This window comes from Hirundo rustica, chromosome 2 (genome assembly GCF_015227805.2).
Source record: "Hirundo rustica isolate bHirRus1 chromosome 2, bHirRus1.pri.v3, whole genome shotgun sequence".
Classification (NCBI taxonomy): Eukaryota; Metazoa; Chordata; class Aves; order Passeriformes; family Hirundinidae; genus Hirundo; species Hirundo rustica.
Window position 1 is genome coordinate 16,871,979 of NC_053451.1, and position 16,043 is coordinate 16,888,021.

A 16,043-nucleotide genomic window follows, 5' to 3' on the forward strand; every position below is an offset into this window, starting at 1 on the left:
TCAGTTTGTCGTGTGGCTGATCGGTTCCACAAGGTCTCCCAGTTCTGCCAGGCCGCTGAAACCAGCAGGGCGCCTCCTGGTCAGAGACAGGGGGTCCGAGGGTCCCAGTATCACACCAATCACATCGGGGTCACCAGAATTGTAATAAATACGATAGACCAAATTAAATAAATCAAAATTTAGAATTTTATTTTGAGACAAAATAACAGTCTCCAATAGCCACAATTAAAAGGTCAGCATCAAACCCCGGGGTTTCAGCACTGGGTGAACACGGTAACACACTCTGTCAGTATGTCACCCCCCAAGATCACATTTTTGGTCTGAGGCTGTCGACTTTTATACACTGGTTCGTGGAGAGAAAATCAGGATCCTAAGGCTCCCTCTTCCAAGGCAGCTTCATTAGATATTCATGTTTGGGTTCTGGCGAGTTGAATGGATTTGAGCTGGGAAACAATGTCTTGATTGCTGCGTCCGGGGACGGTGTAGAGATGTTAATGTCGGGCGGGGACGGATAAGATATCGATCTGATGTAATCATTTGGTCCTCTGGGTTCTCTAGCTCCCTTTTCCGTCCTTTTGTGTTCTCCTCTAACGATTCCCAGCAGAAGTCTCCTTGTGTCCCTTTTAGTGTAATTCTTGGCATAGTTTTCTCGTGTCCCTCCCGTGCAGCCTTTTAGCAAAAGAATTCCTTTTGCCCCTCTCCGTGCTGTTTCAGTCCCAGTTAACCCGTTGTGTACTCGATTAGAAATAAAACTTGCAGTTTACAGAGGACGAATTACTTATTATAACATTTAACATGAATTAACTTTAGGACATATATCACAGGAGCATGGTTGAGGAAGGCATCCCTGGCTGGAGAGATCCCATATCTTCAATGACATTAATTTGCCTGAGGTCATGGAGGAGCTGCCATTTGTTTTTGTCAGCCATTTGGATGACAAAAACAGGAGAATTCCATGGTGACGTGGTCTCCTCGATGTTACCTTTCTTCAGCTGCTCTTCCATGAGCTCATGAAGTGCCTTTAATTTTTGTTTAGAAAGTGGTCACTGCTCTACTCATACTGGTGTGTGCATTTTCCAATTCAGCTTTTGGGTAGGGCGCTTCTCAGTGGCTGCCAGCCGCCACCCAAAAATTCTCTGAGGGGTCTGGGATGTCAGTTGTGACCACCCCACTGGGCCATGAGATCTCTCCCAAGGAAGGGTTCCTTGTAATCTAAAACAAAAGGGTGTAGACTGGCCAATTGCCCTTTTGGCCCCTTAATTTGCACCACACTCTTTGATTGTTCTGCTAATTGGATGCCCCCTACGCCTTGCACGTGTCCAGCTACATTTTGCAAGGCCCAATGTGATGGCCAATACCGTGTGGGTACTATGGTCATATCTGCCCCTGTGTCTAGGAGGCCTGTGATGTTCAGGGCCTCCCCACCCACACTGAATTTACAGTCTACCTTAGATTTATGTTCCGTGATTTTCTGGACAGGACAGGCCGATGGGACGTTCTCAGGAGAAGGATCCCAGATGGGGATGGCCTGTGCCACCATCTGCCCCTTAGGTAGGAACGCTGGGTGGGTACAGCACAGCCAGAGGACAAAGTCTCCGGGATCGGTTGTAAGGGTTCCCGGTAGGACTTCCACGTCACGTGGGGTGTACTTACAGTCCCCCACGATGATTAACTTACCTTCAATCCGAGGCTAAGTTCCAGGCTCGCTGGGGTCCACAGCAACAAAGTGCCAATCATTGTCATTTAGGAGCAAAGACTCCGTGAGCCGCAACCTATCAGGTTTATCAAATGAATCTGTTGTTAGAATAGGTTTAGCAAGGTCATGGTCATTGTCAGGTGTCAAGTCCGGTAGAGATTCTGTCTCACCCACTTTAGTAGAATGAGGCAGCATTGTCTTGTGGTTTACATTCTCTTTCCCTCTCCTTTCCCTCCCTGCCCAGTCCACCTTAATTGTATCTTGGCGCAGGGTGGACCCGTGTTCCCCTTTCAGTTTTTTTGAAACTGAGATTTTCCCCCATTAGCTTTCCCTTGCGCTCCCTCTCTTTTGTTTTTAAATGTTTCAAATTCTTTTTTGAGCGGGCATTGAGAGACCCAGTGTCCTGTCTCTCCAGAGAGATGACATGGCAGTTCCGGCTCTGACTGAAGAATTTTTCCTTCTGTACAGGTGTTCTGCTTGCCAGCATAGCAGACCATCCACTGGTTTCTGTTGCAGCAGCCCTCATGGTGTTAAGAGAATGTGATTGTTGTCCAGTTGGGGAGTCCATGAACGGAACCTTTATCTGCCAGACTTGCAGCATTTCTCGAAGAGAGGGTGGAGGGTCTAAGGGAAGACTTAAAATTGCAGCACGGCATAAACCATTCGCACTGGCAAAAGCAATTTCCTCTAGAATTCCCTCCCGCACCTGCTCCTTCTTTACTTGGAATTCAATTGCTCTGGTCAGCCTTTCTACATAATCCACAAAGGGTTCCATGGGACCTTGCCTGATCTTAGAACAGGGTGGAAGGGGAGCATGAGGCTGCATACTTTAAAATGCTTTGGTTGCTGAATCTGCTATGATCTGCAGAGACAGAACGGGGATGTTTGCCGCCTGGTCAGCTGGGGAAGCCCCCTGCCCCTCACCGCATTGATGGTCAATGGTGAGGGGGTTGTCCTGCTCATCAGCGGCTGTTTCTTGATTTGCAAGTAGATTGGGGAGGGCATCCCTGAGCAGCTTTCTCCATGCTGCCTCCCACAACTTGTATTCAGTAGGATTTGTGAGGCAGCAGAAAAGCTGCTTGATGTCCGCAGGGACAACTGCAACCCCGGTATGATCGGCTTTTAAAAAGCCCCCGAAATAGGGACTCTCCCTGCTGTAATCTTTATGTGCCTTGCATAAATTGCGAATGGTGGTTTTGGGGAAGGGGTGCCAGTTGGCATGGGTGACATTCCCCCCTTGCGAACATTTAAAAGCAACAGGGGCAAGGGATGGGATTGAGTGAGGCTGAGGCTGTTCCAGCTGTCCTGGCTCCGCCTCCTCTTCCGGGTTCCCACCATTGAACCGAAAGGAGGGGCGTGAGAACCGGCACTCCAGGACTGCCGCCTTCCGGGTGGGGGGGTGGTTTGGGAGCTGGATGACATCACCTGAGGGGTGTGTCGGTGGGCAGGGTGGGTGGGAGGGGTTTGAGGAGAAGGCAGAGGGAAGCAGGTGACATCATGGGAGAGGGGTGGGGTTGGGGATAGAAAGAGGTTGGGGGGAGTGGAGGGAGTGGGGAGACAGAAGGGATTGTGGGGGGAATAAAGGGAGGACCATGAAGACGGCCATGCCATGCAGTTGCCGCCATGTTTTGTCCTGGGGAGAGGGGCACCATCTTGTGACTCGTGCTCTGTAGAAATAAAACGAACTTTGGGGTTTTGAACCAGGGAAAACGGGGAAGGGGAAAGTTCCCGGATGGTCTGGCTGGGGAAATCCTGAGAAATCCCAAGCGGTTCGGCTGAGACTACTCAAGCAGGGGGTTTTGGGCACCTGCCAGGAGCCTGAACTGGCAGACGGTTTCTCTGCCGCTCCCTTTAGAGTGCCCTTTTCTGGGAAAGAGAGTTTGGGAATGGGGTAAGGGGAAACTGGGGATGGTTGCTTGCAACTCGGCGATTTCTCCATTCCCTTTTCCGCTGGAATGGTAGATTTAATCTGCAAAACCCAGTGTGTCATTTTAGCTGATTTTTCGTCTCCTGAATTGGCCAATTGTAAAATTTTCTTCTCTGTCGTGTTCCAAAATTGAACATGGCACACTGTTTCAGAAGATGCCTGCAGGAAATGGAGAAAAAGCCAGTGGACAAATGTTTTTAACTTGGCCTTTGAATACTTAACTTGGGCAACATTAAGAACTTCAACTAAACTATAAAAAAACTCCCTTCTAGACTGTGGAGAGCCTAGCACCCATTTCGGCTCTGATGGTAATTGACGACCCTCACAGACAAACACCGAGAAAACAAAAAACTTAAAATTAAACAAACCTGCCAAACGCACTTTAAAAACTGGGAGAGGGATCCTGTGCCGCTTGCCCCCCGGGGTGTTGCAAAACTGAAACTGGCTGGTAGCCAACCGGCTCCATGCCGTGCCAAATGCCGGGGGATACCAGCCACACAAACTAGGCTGCGCAAATGAAAAAAGAGGAGAAAACAATGAAAAACCCCTAAAACGTGCCAGAGGAAACCCGATCGGGAGAAGGGGCCAACACCCACCTCCCCGGGGCTGCACAGCCTTGGTGCGTCAGCGTTGCACTGGGACGAAGCCTGAGGCTTCTTTCTAATTTCCTTTGTTCATTTGAGTGCCTGCCCCCTAAAAGGAGCAGAGGTGACTCACCAGTCCTCTGGTGAGGGTGAAAATCTCGGCTTTGGTGAATCTCCACCTGAGGAGGACCTCTCCGGGTGCAGAAGACACTACCCTCCTCGTCCCTGGGAGCGCACTCTGAAAACTCGGAGCTGCTATGACCTGGGTAGTGTGATGACCAGGGACTTACCAATGGATCTGAGCCCAAAAGTCCTCTCCGCAGGGTCCACCTCAGGGGGCCCCACGCTGGGCACCAGAAATGCTGTTGCGGTGCCTTAAGCATGGTCTCCACGCTCGCTCGGGCTAGCTCACGCACTGCAGCGTGGAAAGGTACGGACAGCTGGCCGCACCAGCTAATCCGATCCTGTGGGGCCTTGGCTCCCACGGGACCTCGGCGGTAGGCACAGGTGGTGCAAGGCAACGACAGCAGAGATAGAAAGGCGGACTCTGCTGAGCGAGTCACAAGATTTTATTGGAGCCCCGGTGCGGGACCTCCTGACCTCCAGGTAACTGCCCAGGCAGAGCCCCCAGGCTGCTGGCCAGGACCTTTTATTTGGGGGTGGAACAAGGGGAAGAGGCAGGGGGTGAGCAAATCAGGGATCACCAGGAGGGGTCACACTGATGAATGATATTCTCAGAAACCAAACGTAAATGACGGAGGGCCCCCCTCTGGACCTGACCTGTCACTCGATGCCCTTGGAAGAACTTTCTAGCTCCAGGGGAAGGCCCCGAGATGACAGGCAGACCCCAGAGGAGGGGGAGTGGGGGATTGACATATTATGGTTGGAGGGGAGAAAAACAGGGAAAGACCATTGGGGGAAACAAACAGGGTACATAGATGAACCATAAATTAACAGCACATACAATAAAACCAAAACAAATCCCACACCACTACAGCACCTCCAATCCTGGGGTCAGTTTTGGGCCTCTCACTACAAGGATATCAAGGTGCTGGAGCGCATCCAGAGAATGGAACAGAGCTGGGGAAGGATCTGGAGCAGTAGGAGCAGCTGAGGGAGCTACAGGGGCTCAGCCTGAAGAAAAGGAGGCTTAGGGGGGACTTTCTCACTTTCCACAACTCCTTGACAGGAGGGTGGAGCCAGGTGGGGATCAGGCTCTACTCACAGGGAACATGGGACAGGACAAAATAAAATGGCCTCTAGTTTCCAACAGCACCAGGGGAGGTTTAGAATAGATATTACAAAAAAAGGGTTGTCAAGCTTTGGAACAGGCTTCTCAGGGAAGTTACGTAGTCACTATACCTGGAAGTTTTCAAAACCCATGTGGATAGAGCATCTGAGGACACTTGTTTAATAGTGAACATGGAGCTGGTGCTGTGTTGAGGGTTGGACTTGAGGATCTTAAACAACTCTTCCAACCTTGATAATTCCATGATTCAAAGCATGCTATTACTGCCCTGAAATCTTCTGGGCAGTAGTGTGGTGATTGTACTCCCTTTTATTCCATTTTACAAGGAGGATACTACTGCGGAGTAATCTAGAGAACACCCATCCATGAAGAGTTATTAAGGTATCTGCCTTGAGATTAGTAACTCATTTAGAATAACCAAAGGGATGAAACAGAGGCAATGCTGGAGTTTTAGCATCAGTAATAATGAAACAGAACAGCTTTTCTACTCTATCTTTTCAGACAGACTTTCTTGATAGCAGCTTGAAATCCTTTTCACTCTCACTACTCAAAACAGAAGGTCAAGGAATTTCTCTTCTGGAAGCCGAGCATTACCTGTTAAAAATATAGAATTCAGTTAACAACAGCTAAAACTCTAAAATAATAGCTGCAAACCACACTACAAAGTTGGCATCTGAATATTTATACTATTAATTTCTAAAAGTTTATCACACACAGAAGAGACTGCAATCCAGAGACTACGGAGTGTTGTAGTGCATTAATTTGGTTTAATTAATTAATTAATTAATGATAAAATATTGTTTTTCATTTTTATATTGGGTTTTGTAATGGTTTCTTCTGTACCACCCTGTTCCCCTGGAAAATGTATCATGAGGTTTGTCCCTGCTCGGCCCCGCCCATCCTCCCACACTGGAATGTAACCCAACTCTGTTCCGCTCCCACCTTGTCCTGGATTGGGCAGTGGCTTGTCCCTGTCTCTAGGCCCGTCCCCCCTGGGAAAAAGCCCTGGAACTGCGTGGGGACCTCACTCTTGCACCGGGATGGGACTGGGACCGGACTGAGCTCTGGACTCTGCAGGGGCAGGACCCCTGAATAAAGCCGTGATCACCCCTGGACTAAGAGCAGACTCTTTCCTTTTGCCACTGACGGACGCCTGCTCTCTCTAAAGGAAAAGGTTTGCAGCCTCTGGGTAGCTTTTAGGGCCCTGTGAAGGAAGATTCCTTCAGGCGTGGGCTCTCTGTCCAGTTTGCCGAGGCTAAAATGGAGCACGGGCTCCGAGGGAGAGAGAGAGCCGCTACAGGTGTCGCCCAACAGTGCGGCTCAAAGCCACAAGGGGCTCCCAGAAAGCTGGAAGAACCACGCATGGAGCACGTGGCCGAGGAACCTCACGCAGGCACCTGAGTCCCAAAACGTGGCCCATCCACGCAGAGAGACAGACCCGTCAGGCTTGGTGATCGCTCTGGAGTCTCTGAAACACAGGACTCCATAGAGTGAGGCCGTGGTTTTCCTTTGGACTTAAAAAACCCATCGGAGTGCTGCGAAGAAGCCCCCCGAATGGCAGGCTGCTCCCAGAGAAGGTGACCACATGCTCATGGACAGCCGATCCTGGGAACTGAGACTGGAAGCTTCTTCTGCACCAAAAGGGTCAGTCTCAGGCAAAAGGAGTGATTGGGAAAGAAAGGGAAGATTCGTCTGAACGCTGGATTTTTGGTGAGTGTTACCAATTCGGGATCTTAGGAAAAATCTTTCAGAGGTGTTTTTTCCTCAGGGAGGTTTTTTTTCCTTTGGGGGAAGATTTTTGCCTTCAGAGCAAACCTTCAGGGTGCCTTTAGTAGCAAATTCGGTTTCGACTGCGCAACCTCAGTGGGGAGGGAAGTAACAGTTTCTCCTCCGTTTTCTCTCCAGTGAGGTTTTTTTGGAAGAAATAGGCAAGGAGACCTGCTCCTTTTAAACGCCTTTATTAAAAACAGCTCCTTTAGGGGGGGAACTCGGGGGATGGCACGCACCTCCGCTGCTCCTTCTGGACACCACTGAGGCAGAGATGCAAGTCAAACCTGCTGCTCATGCTGCAGAGTCAGGGTTCCTGTCTCACAGAGGTTCCCAGGAACTCATGCTGGCTCATATCATCCAGGGGTGTCTTTCTGTCTTAGTGCCATTTAGATTACAGCGAGGAGATAAAAACAGCTCACAGGTAGCCTGAGGTTCTGTCTATATAAGAATGTATTTTCCAAGTTGAGATCTTGTGTTGGCTCGTTGTTTTAGGGGCTTTCTGGTGCTAACTGGACTTCCGCTTGGAGCTAAGCACCATGGGAGTCTCTTGATTTCCCTATTAGGCGGTGTCCGTAATTCGAGCAGCGGGCGAGGAGCAGGCGAGGAGCAGGCGGTGTCAGTAGTTTGACGGACAGGCGGGGGAGCAAATGGCAAAGAGCAGGCAGGGAGCAAGCAGAGGCCCAGCCAGCCAGGGTGGAAGAGGGATTATAACTTTGGAACACAAGGGTCTGGGATTACAGGGTCATCATGAACAGTTTGGAATAGGGGTAAGTACCAGCATACCATTTTGTTAATATAAGAAACAGTATAACCTTCTTAACAATATAACAATCAATGTAATTTGGAGTCTTGGGGTTCTTATTCATTTTGTTTTTTACTTTTGGTTTCCCAGTCAGTAAAAGGGGACACAGAAACATAAATTGTGAGCCAAAAATAGGTGCTAGGCTGTCTGTGTCTCAAAAAAGAGTCTATTACCAAATTTTAAGTGCCTTGGATGATGGGGGGACCCATTGTTCAAAGAAACAGCTGAAAAAATTAATTCGATGGTTGTTTTCTCAGTTTCCACATGTATCATTAGAGCAAGTAAGCTTCCTGGAATTTTGGGAGGCTGTTGCAAATAAATTGGCTGAATCAGGCAATTTAAGGATAAAGAAACTGCAAATTTTGCTCTTTGGAGCTTGAAAATTCGGTTTGCATTGCAAAAGCAAAATGAAAAGAAAAAAAAGCCAGTTCTTTGTGGATTTTCCCCAGTTTCCTCAGTTTCTCCCTCTCCCGACCCCAAAATCCCTTCCCCAAGCTTAGGTATTCTGAGGAAAGCAGCCCATCCGACAGGGCAGGGAAGCTGCAGCTCCCCTGGCTTTCCCCAAATTCCTCTGCACAAGGAATCCTGGCCAAATTACTTGAGAAACCCCTAAACTTTCCACAAACGTCCCTTCTCCTCTGGTTTGTAAAGCCCGTGTTTGGTTTACTTTTGCAGACAGTTCGAGTGCTCAAAACCCCCATCTTAGTGATCCCCAAGCTAGTTCCAATTTTGGGAGGGGGTCACAAGATGGAGGGGATTCCTTTGTTCCCCATAAGGTGCTTCCAAGCCATGAGGAGCCTCTTTCTTTGTCTGTCCGTCCTTCCCACAATCCCTTTCACAACCCCTTCCTCTCCCCAGACCCCTCCTTCCCTTTGGTGCCGCCCCTGGCACCGCCCTCTCCTCTGACTCTGCCCCTACCCTCAAACCTCCGCCCTCCGACTCCTCCCCATATGACTCAAGCCTCCAGCCCCTCCCTGCCCCTGGTTCCCATGGGTTCCCCGCCCACAGTCCCGCTTCCCACGCCCTGGGGATGGTGGGGGGAGCCAGGAACCCGTAAACAGGAAGCGATCCCGGCTTTTCTGCTACCCCGGTCACATATCGACCGTCAAAAAGGAGGGTGTTGTCCATGGTGATTGGGACCCCTTCCCCCAACAAGAGATTCAGGATTTATGCAGAGCTCAGATCGATTTTGGATATAAAAGTGAATACTTCTGCAACCTTTAAAAGCAAATTTAGCAGGGAATCCTATAGTTCCCTTTAACCTCCGAACAGATTTACTTCCGGAGCTTTGGCAAAATCCTGAAACAGTTGATAATAATAATTTCCCAATTCAATTAGAACATCTATGTGGTGATGGTGAATGGGTCTCAGCCCTCAAGCAGGCTCAGGAAATTCCTTTGCTTCCATCAGAACCTTTAGTAACATTTGCAGAGCGATTAACCAGTGCTATTGAGTTACAGGTTAAGGAAGAAGGAGCCCAGGAACAAGTCCTGGAGGAAATGGCTCTGGCCGATGCAGACGAACAACGCAAGGCAGCCATCCCCAGCCTGCCCATGGAACCGGCTCCAACCTTAGATGACATGCTCCAGGTGTGTGCCAGGAAGGTTCCCTTCATGACAGCTCACCAAAACCACAGTTCCAGAGTCAAGCCACTGCAAAGAGCCGCTGCTGCAGACATGGTGCCTCCTGTGCTTGTGCCACGGCCACTGCCCAAGAGAGGAACACAGTGTCTCCTGTGCGATCACGCTGGACACTGGGCATCTCAATGCCCTTTAAAGAGACAATTTCTGGACTTTCGGGATGATGGGGGTGGGGGGTCTTGGGGGCCCAAAGAGAACCTTTCAAAAAAACTAAAAGGTGAGCGCCAGCTTGCCCAGCGTGCTGATATAAATGGGGCAAGTCCGAGGAGGGGGGAGAAAAATCTGGAAAATGCAAATGTTAAATTAACTAATCCTGCTTTAACCAGCTCTACTTTTCAGCAGAAGTCACCGGATGTAATAATAAAGGATCCAGCGACCAGAGAAACAAAAAGTCCTCATGATCAAGTCACCTGGGGTCGTGGGTACACCTATGTATCCACTACCCCCAGTCTCAAGTGGGTGCCAGCTGAGTGGGTGAAACCTTTTATCCTTAAAAGTGCCAAGCCACCTGCAGAAGCCCCACAAGTGGCCCGTGCTGCCTGGAAAAGGAGAAAGCGCCGAATCCTCTCCTTGTAATTATCCTTTTCCCTTAACAGTGTTTTTCTGAGCAGTTTATTTGATCTAGAAGTAATTCTTTATTTTTTCAGCTTTAAAGATCCAAACTCTGAACATTTCCCACAGACTGAGCCTTCCTCCTTCTCAATTTATTAAGAAAGGGGGAGATGTTGTAGTGCATTAATTTGGTTTATATTGTATTTCATTTTTATATTGGGTTTTATAATGTTTCTTCTGTACCACCCTGTTCCCCTGGAAAATGTATCAGGAGGTTTGTCCCTGCTCGACCCCGCCCATCCTCCCACACTGGAATGTAACCCAACTCTGTTCCACTCCCACCTTGTCCTGGATTGGGCAGTGGCTTGTACCTGCCTCTAGGCCCGTCCCCCCTGGGAAAAAGCCCTGGAGCTGCCAAGGGAGCTCTCTCTTGCACCGGGACAAGGATAGGGACTGGGACCGGACTGGGCTCCGAACTCTGCTGGGGCAGGGCCCCTGAATAAAGCCGTGATCCCCCCCAGACTAAGAGCAGACTCCTTCCTTTTGCCATTGACGGATGCCTGCTCTCTCTAAAGGAAAAGGTTTGCAGCCTCCAGGTAGCTTTTAGGACCCTGGAAGGAAGATTCCTTCTTGTGTGGGCTCTCCCTCAAGCTAGCCGAGGCTAAAACGGAACACGGGCCCTGAGAGGAGAGAGAGAGAGCGGCTTCAACAGAGATTGACAAAATGCATTTATTTATTCCCCACTTTTATTGACTTTTCAAAGAAACCCACCACAAATACCATCCAAGTTGGTAGCTACCACTTTAAAAAAAGGCATAAAAATGTATAGTTGAAGGCTATTAAATTCTGATACATCTGGATGTTCACATAAGAGTCCTTATTATTCTAGGACAGTGGAAGTACAATAGACATTCAGTGATAGCTAATTTGCCAGCTCATGAAGACAAACAAGGAATGATCAGTGTGTCTGCCTTCTCTTTAAAAGCCAATTAGCAGTAAATAGATGGTGTCATTCATCGTCATGCAGGAATGATTGTGGTCTCTCTACTTAGTTGGGCTTCTGGGTTTTCATAATTTTAGGCTACTGGATGGTCGAGGATTTTGGGAAAAAGAAACTTTGAAAAGTGGAAGTTCAGTTTATTAGAAGAGGCTATGTTTAAATTTTACACTTTAACAGATTATCACCAGTTTCATGCCTGCCTTAATGTCTAACGGCAACAACATTCTTTTTCCCCCATAAAAGGGACTATTATGAACTCATTATAATAAAAAAATCAAACCTTTATACCACCTATGTAATTTTCAGCTATTATATTAGGAGGTATCACCTGGGTTAATTACATAACATCATGAATATGCCTAAAATAAGAGGTTTTAATCAACTATGCTGTGGCTTAAACACCACTTTTCGGACATAACTCTGCATTATTTCTGAAATTTTTAATATATCTTAAAAATATACCAATTAAAATAAATTATTGTTATATATTTCTTTATACCAAAGAAGCATCTTCAAATTTACAAAAAGCCAGTCCAGAGGTAAATATGTGTCACATTCTACTAGTGAAGAATTTAAAGTAACTGACATTATTTCCAAATAGTTAACTTCTTTCAACATACAGTTTATTTCCTGCTCTTTATTTGTTATTTAGCTCACAGAAGGAAGAAAGGATGTTTTGGTTCACAAGAATGTCTCTCGACAGAGCGGACATGTGGATTTGTTGCTGGATGAGAACCATTTGTACTGAAAAAGAGAAATACATCTGTTTAATATACAAAGGCAAGCTGAGTATCAGAAACACTAGTACATTATCAATAATAACCATTATTGCCAGGGATCTATGTTGTTAAGCTGCACCAGGGAAGGTTTAGACTGGACAGTAAGAAGAAGTTCTTCACAGAAGGAGTGATTAAGCATTGGACTGGGCTGCCCAGGGAGGTGGTGGAGTCACTGTCCCTGGATTTGTTTAAGAAAAGACTGGATGTGGCACTTAGTGTCCCAGCCCAGCTGACAAGGTGATGTTAGGTCGTAGGTTGGATTTGATCTCAAATGTCATTTCTAACCTAGTTAATGCCACGATTCTGTGAATGTAACTATCAAAACATTAACTATACTTAAAAAACCCCCAGCAACAAACAGTAAAAAACCCCCTTTCACTCGTGCATGTATACATGTGTATAGGTACATATGTATTTGTATATGCACCTATTAGACACACAGTGTGTAACAGCTCTTCTCTCATTACCTGCCCTTACATCTTAGTACAAAATCCACAGAAATAATTTATGAGTGCAGGTAGTCCCAGATACTCCAATGACAAAGTGGAAAATTGTTGGTAATACAGCAGAAGTTTCTGGTTTAGACTGTATGGATAGCCAGGCTGGATGGGGCTTGGAGCAACCTGGTCTAGTGGAAGGTGTCCCTGCCATGGCAGGGGCTTGGAACAGATGAGCTTTAAGGTCCCTTCCAACCCAAACAGCTCTATGATTCTATGATATTTTGCCTATTGAAAAAGATTTACTCCAGGTACTTACCAAGCAAGCTGAATGAAACTTCTTCTTGCATGTTCTGCAAGCTTTTTTGGGAAGAGAATAGTTTGAACCGTGAATGACTGAAAAACAGATCATGCAATCTTCAACGCCTTCAAAACGTTTATCCACATTATTTTTCCACAAAGATAAGCCTTCCATAATACTTCCATTCTAACAGAGGGAAAAGAGCTGTTAATATTGTAGAACTCCTTTGGACTATTCCGGTTGCAGTCATAAAAACATGAAGGAAACAAAGCCTAAAGGATTTATAATCTGAAATTACATGCAATACATGCAGTATTTCTAATATAATTTCTAATACTCTGATCTACAGAAAAGTGAGTATTCATCTGAGCAGGGAGAGTGTATTCAGGAGCACCTAAAAAAGGGATTCTGAAATTTTCAATCACTGCTTTGTTTTGTTCTAACCACAGATGATGCAATTTCAGCAACCTTCAGTCTTTTAGAGAATTCCATGGACAGGGCTTTTGGTTTTGATTTTTGTTTTTATTTGTGGGGTTTTTTTTTCAAATTATAGCTGAGATGGTACTGACACACAGGACAAACACTGGCCCACATCTTAAGAGATCTAAATTTTCAACTTGGGCTCTGGATTTAACAGAACCTAGTAGGCTGATCATTTTACCTCTTTCATGTATCTGGAGAAAAGCAGATGGTAAGAGTGACCCAATTCTATGAAGGCCTTTGCAATCTACTGATGAGCTCTATTACACAGATCTATACAATACTGGAATATTTTTCTGCTATAAGGACTTTAAATTTTCAAAACTAGGAGATTTATTTAAATTCACCTGATGTGTAAGATATGTGCTTAACTGTAGCATCCAATTGCGCCACTGCTGTGCAGCCACACCAACCCTCTTTCCACTCTCAACTGTTATGGATCCCAGTGGATAATTTGATGGAAGCTGTATTATTAGTTCAATAAAGATATCATCAACGGAATAGGTTGCAATGACTTCTCGTGCTGCAGATCGAGCTTTTACCTTTGGAAAAAATACACATATTAAAAAATGCCACAGAGAGATACTCAGCATCTCGAGTCTTTGTGTGTGTGTGTGTGTGTGTGTGTGTATATATATATATATATATATATATATACACACACACTATAAATACATTACTATACACATTATTTTCTTAGATCAGGTAAACACTTTTTTCAAAGAAAACAAAAATCTACTCATATCTCGGTAAACTAAAAAGAAATTACTAGCCTGTTTTCAATCAATGATTGATTACATCTTTTAATAAGCAAAAAAGTAGTATATTGATAGCAGTAGAGTATACTGATAGCAGTAGCTTCTTACTTCCTCGATTTCTTCAACATCCTAAAATCCATTATTTCATGGTTTTCCAACCAGAATATTAATAAACATTAATTCAATTTATTGATATAATGCAAAATTATGTTTAATCAGTCTTTTAGAACAAAAAATTTGCAATCATATAAAACATAACCACAGTCTGGTTCTGAGAAGTAAAATTTCTTGAAATGTTTGCAAAAAACTCAAGTAAATAAAAAGAAAGGAGAAAAAGTCTTACGGTCATGCCATTAAATAACTGTGTGCTAGTCTGAACAGAAGATATTTCCTGGGAGGAGAGCACACTGCTGACATATTTGCTTGTGAATTTATCCACAACATTGAAGACACGCTTCTCACAGCTATTCCACCACAGCCTCACCATGGCTGGCAGATCTTTCAGCGTTATATGATACACAGAGCAGGCCAAGTGTGGGATCTGGGATGACAGCACCCCTGTCCCTGGGAGGGAAAGAAGAGGTGTTGGAATACTCTTAATACATTCGTGACGGATGTTGGTGCCTCCACACCACATACAAAAATTCTGATTCCAATATAATTGTGGTAACTGGAATTTCATGTACATGTTCCATGCTATTCTAAGGGCTTGTTTGACTCAGCCCTTCACCAGGCTGGTTTTTTTGTTCCTTAGCCTGTGACTCCACACCTTGGAATTCACCTTCTAATTTAGAGACTGAACTCCAAGTTGACGCCAGGAATCAACAGTAATTTTATATTGTGGAAATCACAAAACACTCACTTTGGAGTGAGCAAACAATAAGGTGTTTGAAGGACAGCTGAGCTGTGCAGACACGTATAGAAATGGCCTCAAGTTCCACCAACAGAGGTTCAGGTTGGATATTGGGAAAAAATTCTTTGCTGAAGGAGTGGATAAGCATTGGAACAGGCTGCCCATGGAAGTGATAGAGTCACCATCCCTGGAAGTGTTAAAAAAAATGTGCAGATGGGGTATTTTGTGATATGGTTCAGGGGGCATGGTGGTGTTCAAAGGGTGAACTTGGATGATCCCAGAGGTCTTAATGATTGTATGATGCAATAAGGGAAGACTTTCCCTTGGGATGTCATGTTAGTAACTCTTTCTTATTGTCATCCAGATAAATTGTTTTGCAGCATACAGTGAGGTCCAAGCAAAAAAATTAAGAAACGATAACTCTATTTCCTTGCTTATACCTGCGTAGATACGTAAGAAAAATTCAATTAAGGGACTTAAAAATCTGATTCTCTTTTTCATGTTTCTCAGCTAAAAAAAGCAGCATCTCTTCTCTCATCATCACTGATTAACTGGGTCTTCTGAACAGTATGACAGAAACAACCCATAATTTAACATCTCAAACATTTAAAAAAATATATATTAAAGTATTTGTTATATTTTGAATTTATATATTAAAATACAAGAAAAAATATTTTTAAATTTACTATTAAAATATATATATCTAGAAGCAATGGTTCCAGAATAGATCACACATTTCTAGTGTTTTGCAATTGTTACATTCAGAACTCGACAGCAGCCATGTATTACACCTGAGTTTTGTTTTTCTTGGTTTCTCTGACAAACATGTCAGCTTTGTTTAAGTTCAAATGGGGAGTGTTAGCCAAAGATTATTAATCATACGTACGTATTTGTCTCGCTGTGTATTTGTTTTATAGGTAAGATTTTCTAAATAAGTATTTTTAAGAAAGAAAGCTTATTTAAATATAACAACTCTCTCAAATGCACAAATACAATTTTTACTAACCTTTGACATCTAAACGAAGCTCTTCAGTAAAGAAGGTTTTTGTGTCCTTATTTGGAACTTCTGAAGTTTGCCCAGGAAAGACAGGGTTTTCAGGCATAAGCCTGAACAAGTGATAAAGCAGTTTATTCAAGCTTTTAGTTCTTCTAAGGTATTGTGAGTAGAGAACTCGCAGCTGGTAGCATTGAAAACAAATGACAGAAAAAATGAAA

General features: G+C 45.2%; 1 protein-coding gene across 1 annotated transcript in view; it reads right to left on the minus strand.

Moving 5' to 3' along the window:
- Positions 1–10,933: 10,933 nt before the first annotated feature.
- The window catches only part of LTN1 (listerin E3 ubiquitin protein ligase 1), a 30,324-nt gene continuing 25,214 nt past the window's right edge, over positions 10,934–16,043 (minus strand). Inside the window, exons 26-30 of the mRNA XM_040055174.2 lie at positions 15,835–16,006; positions 14,319–14,539; positions 13,565–13,759; positions 12,756–12,923; positions 10,934–11,964 (exon numbers count right to left, since the gene is read on the minus strand). Of these exons, the coding sequence (XP_039911108.1) occupies positions 11,902–11,964; positions 12,756–12,923; positions 13,565–13,759; positions 14,319–14,539; positions 15,835–16,006 (819 nt within the window). The 3' untranslated portion in view covers positions 10,934–11,901. The remainder of the gene's footprint in view (positions 11,965–12,755; positions 12,924–13,564; positions 13,760–14,318; positions 14,540–15,834; positions 16,007–16,043) is intronic.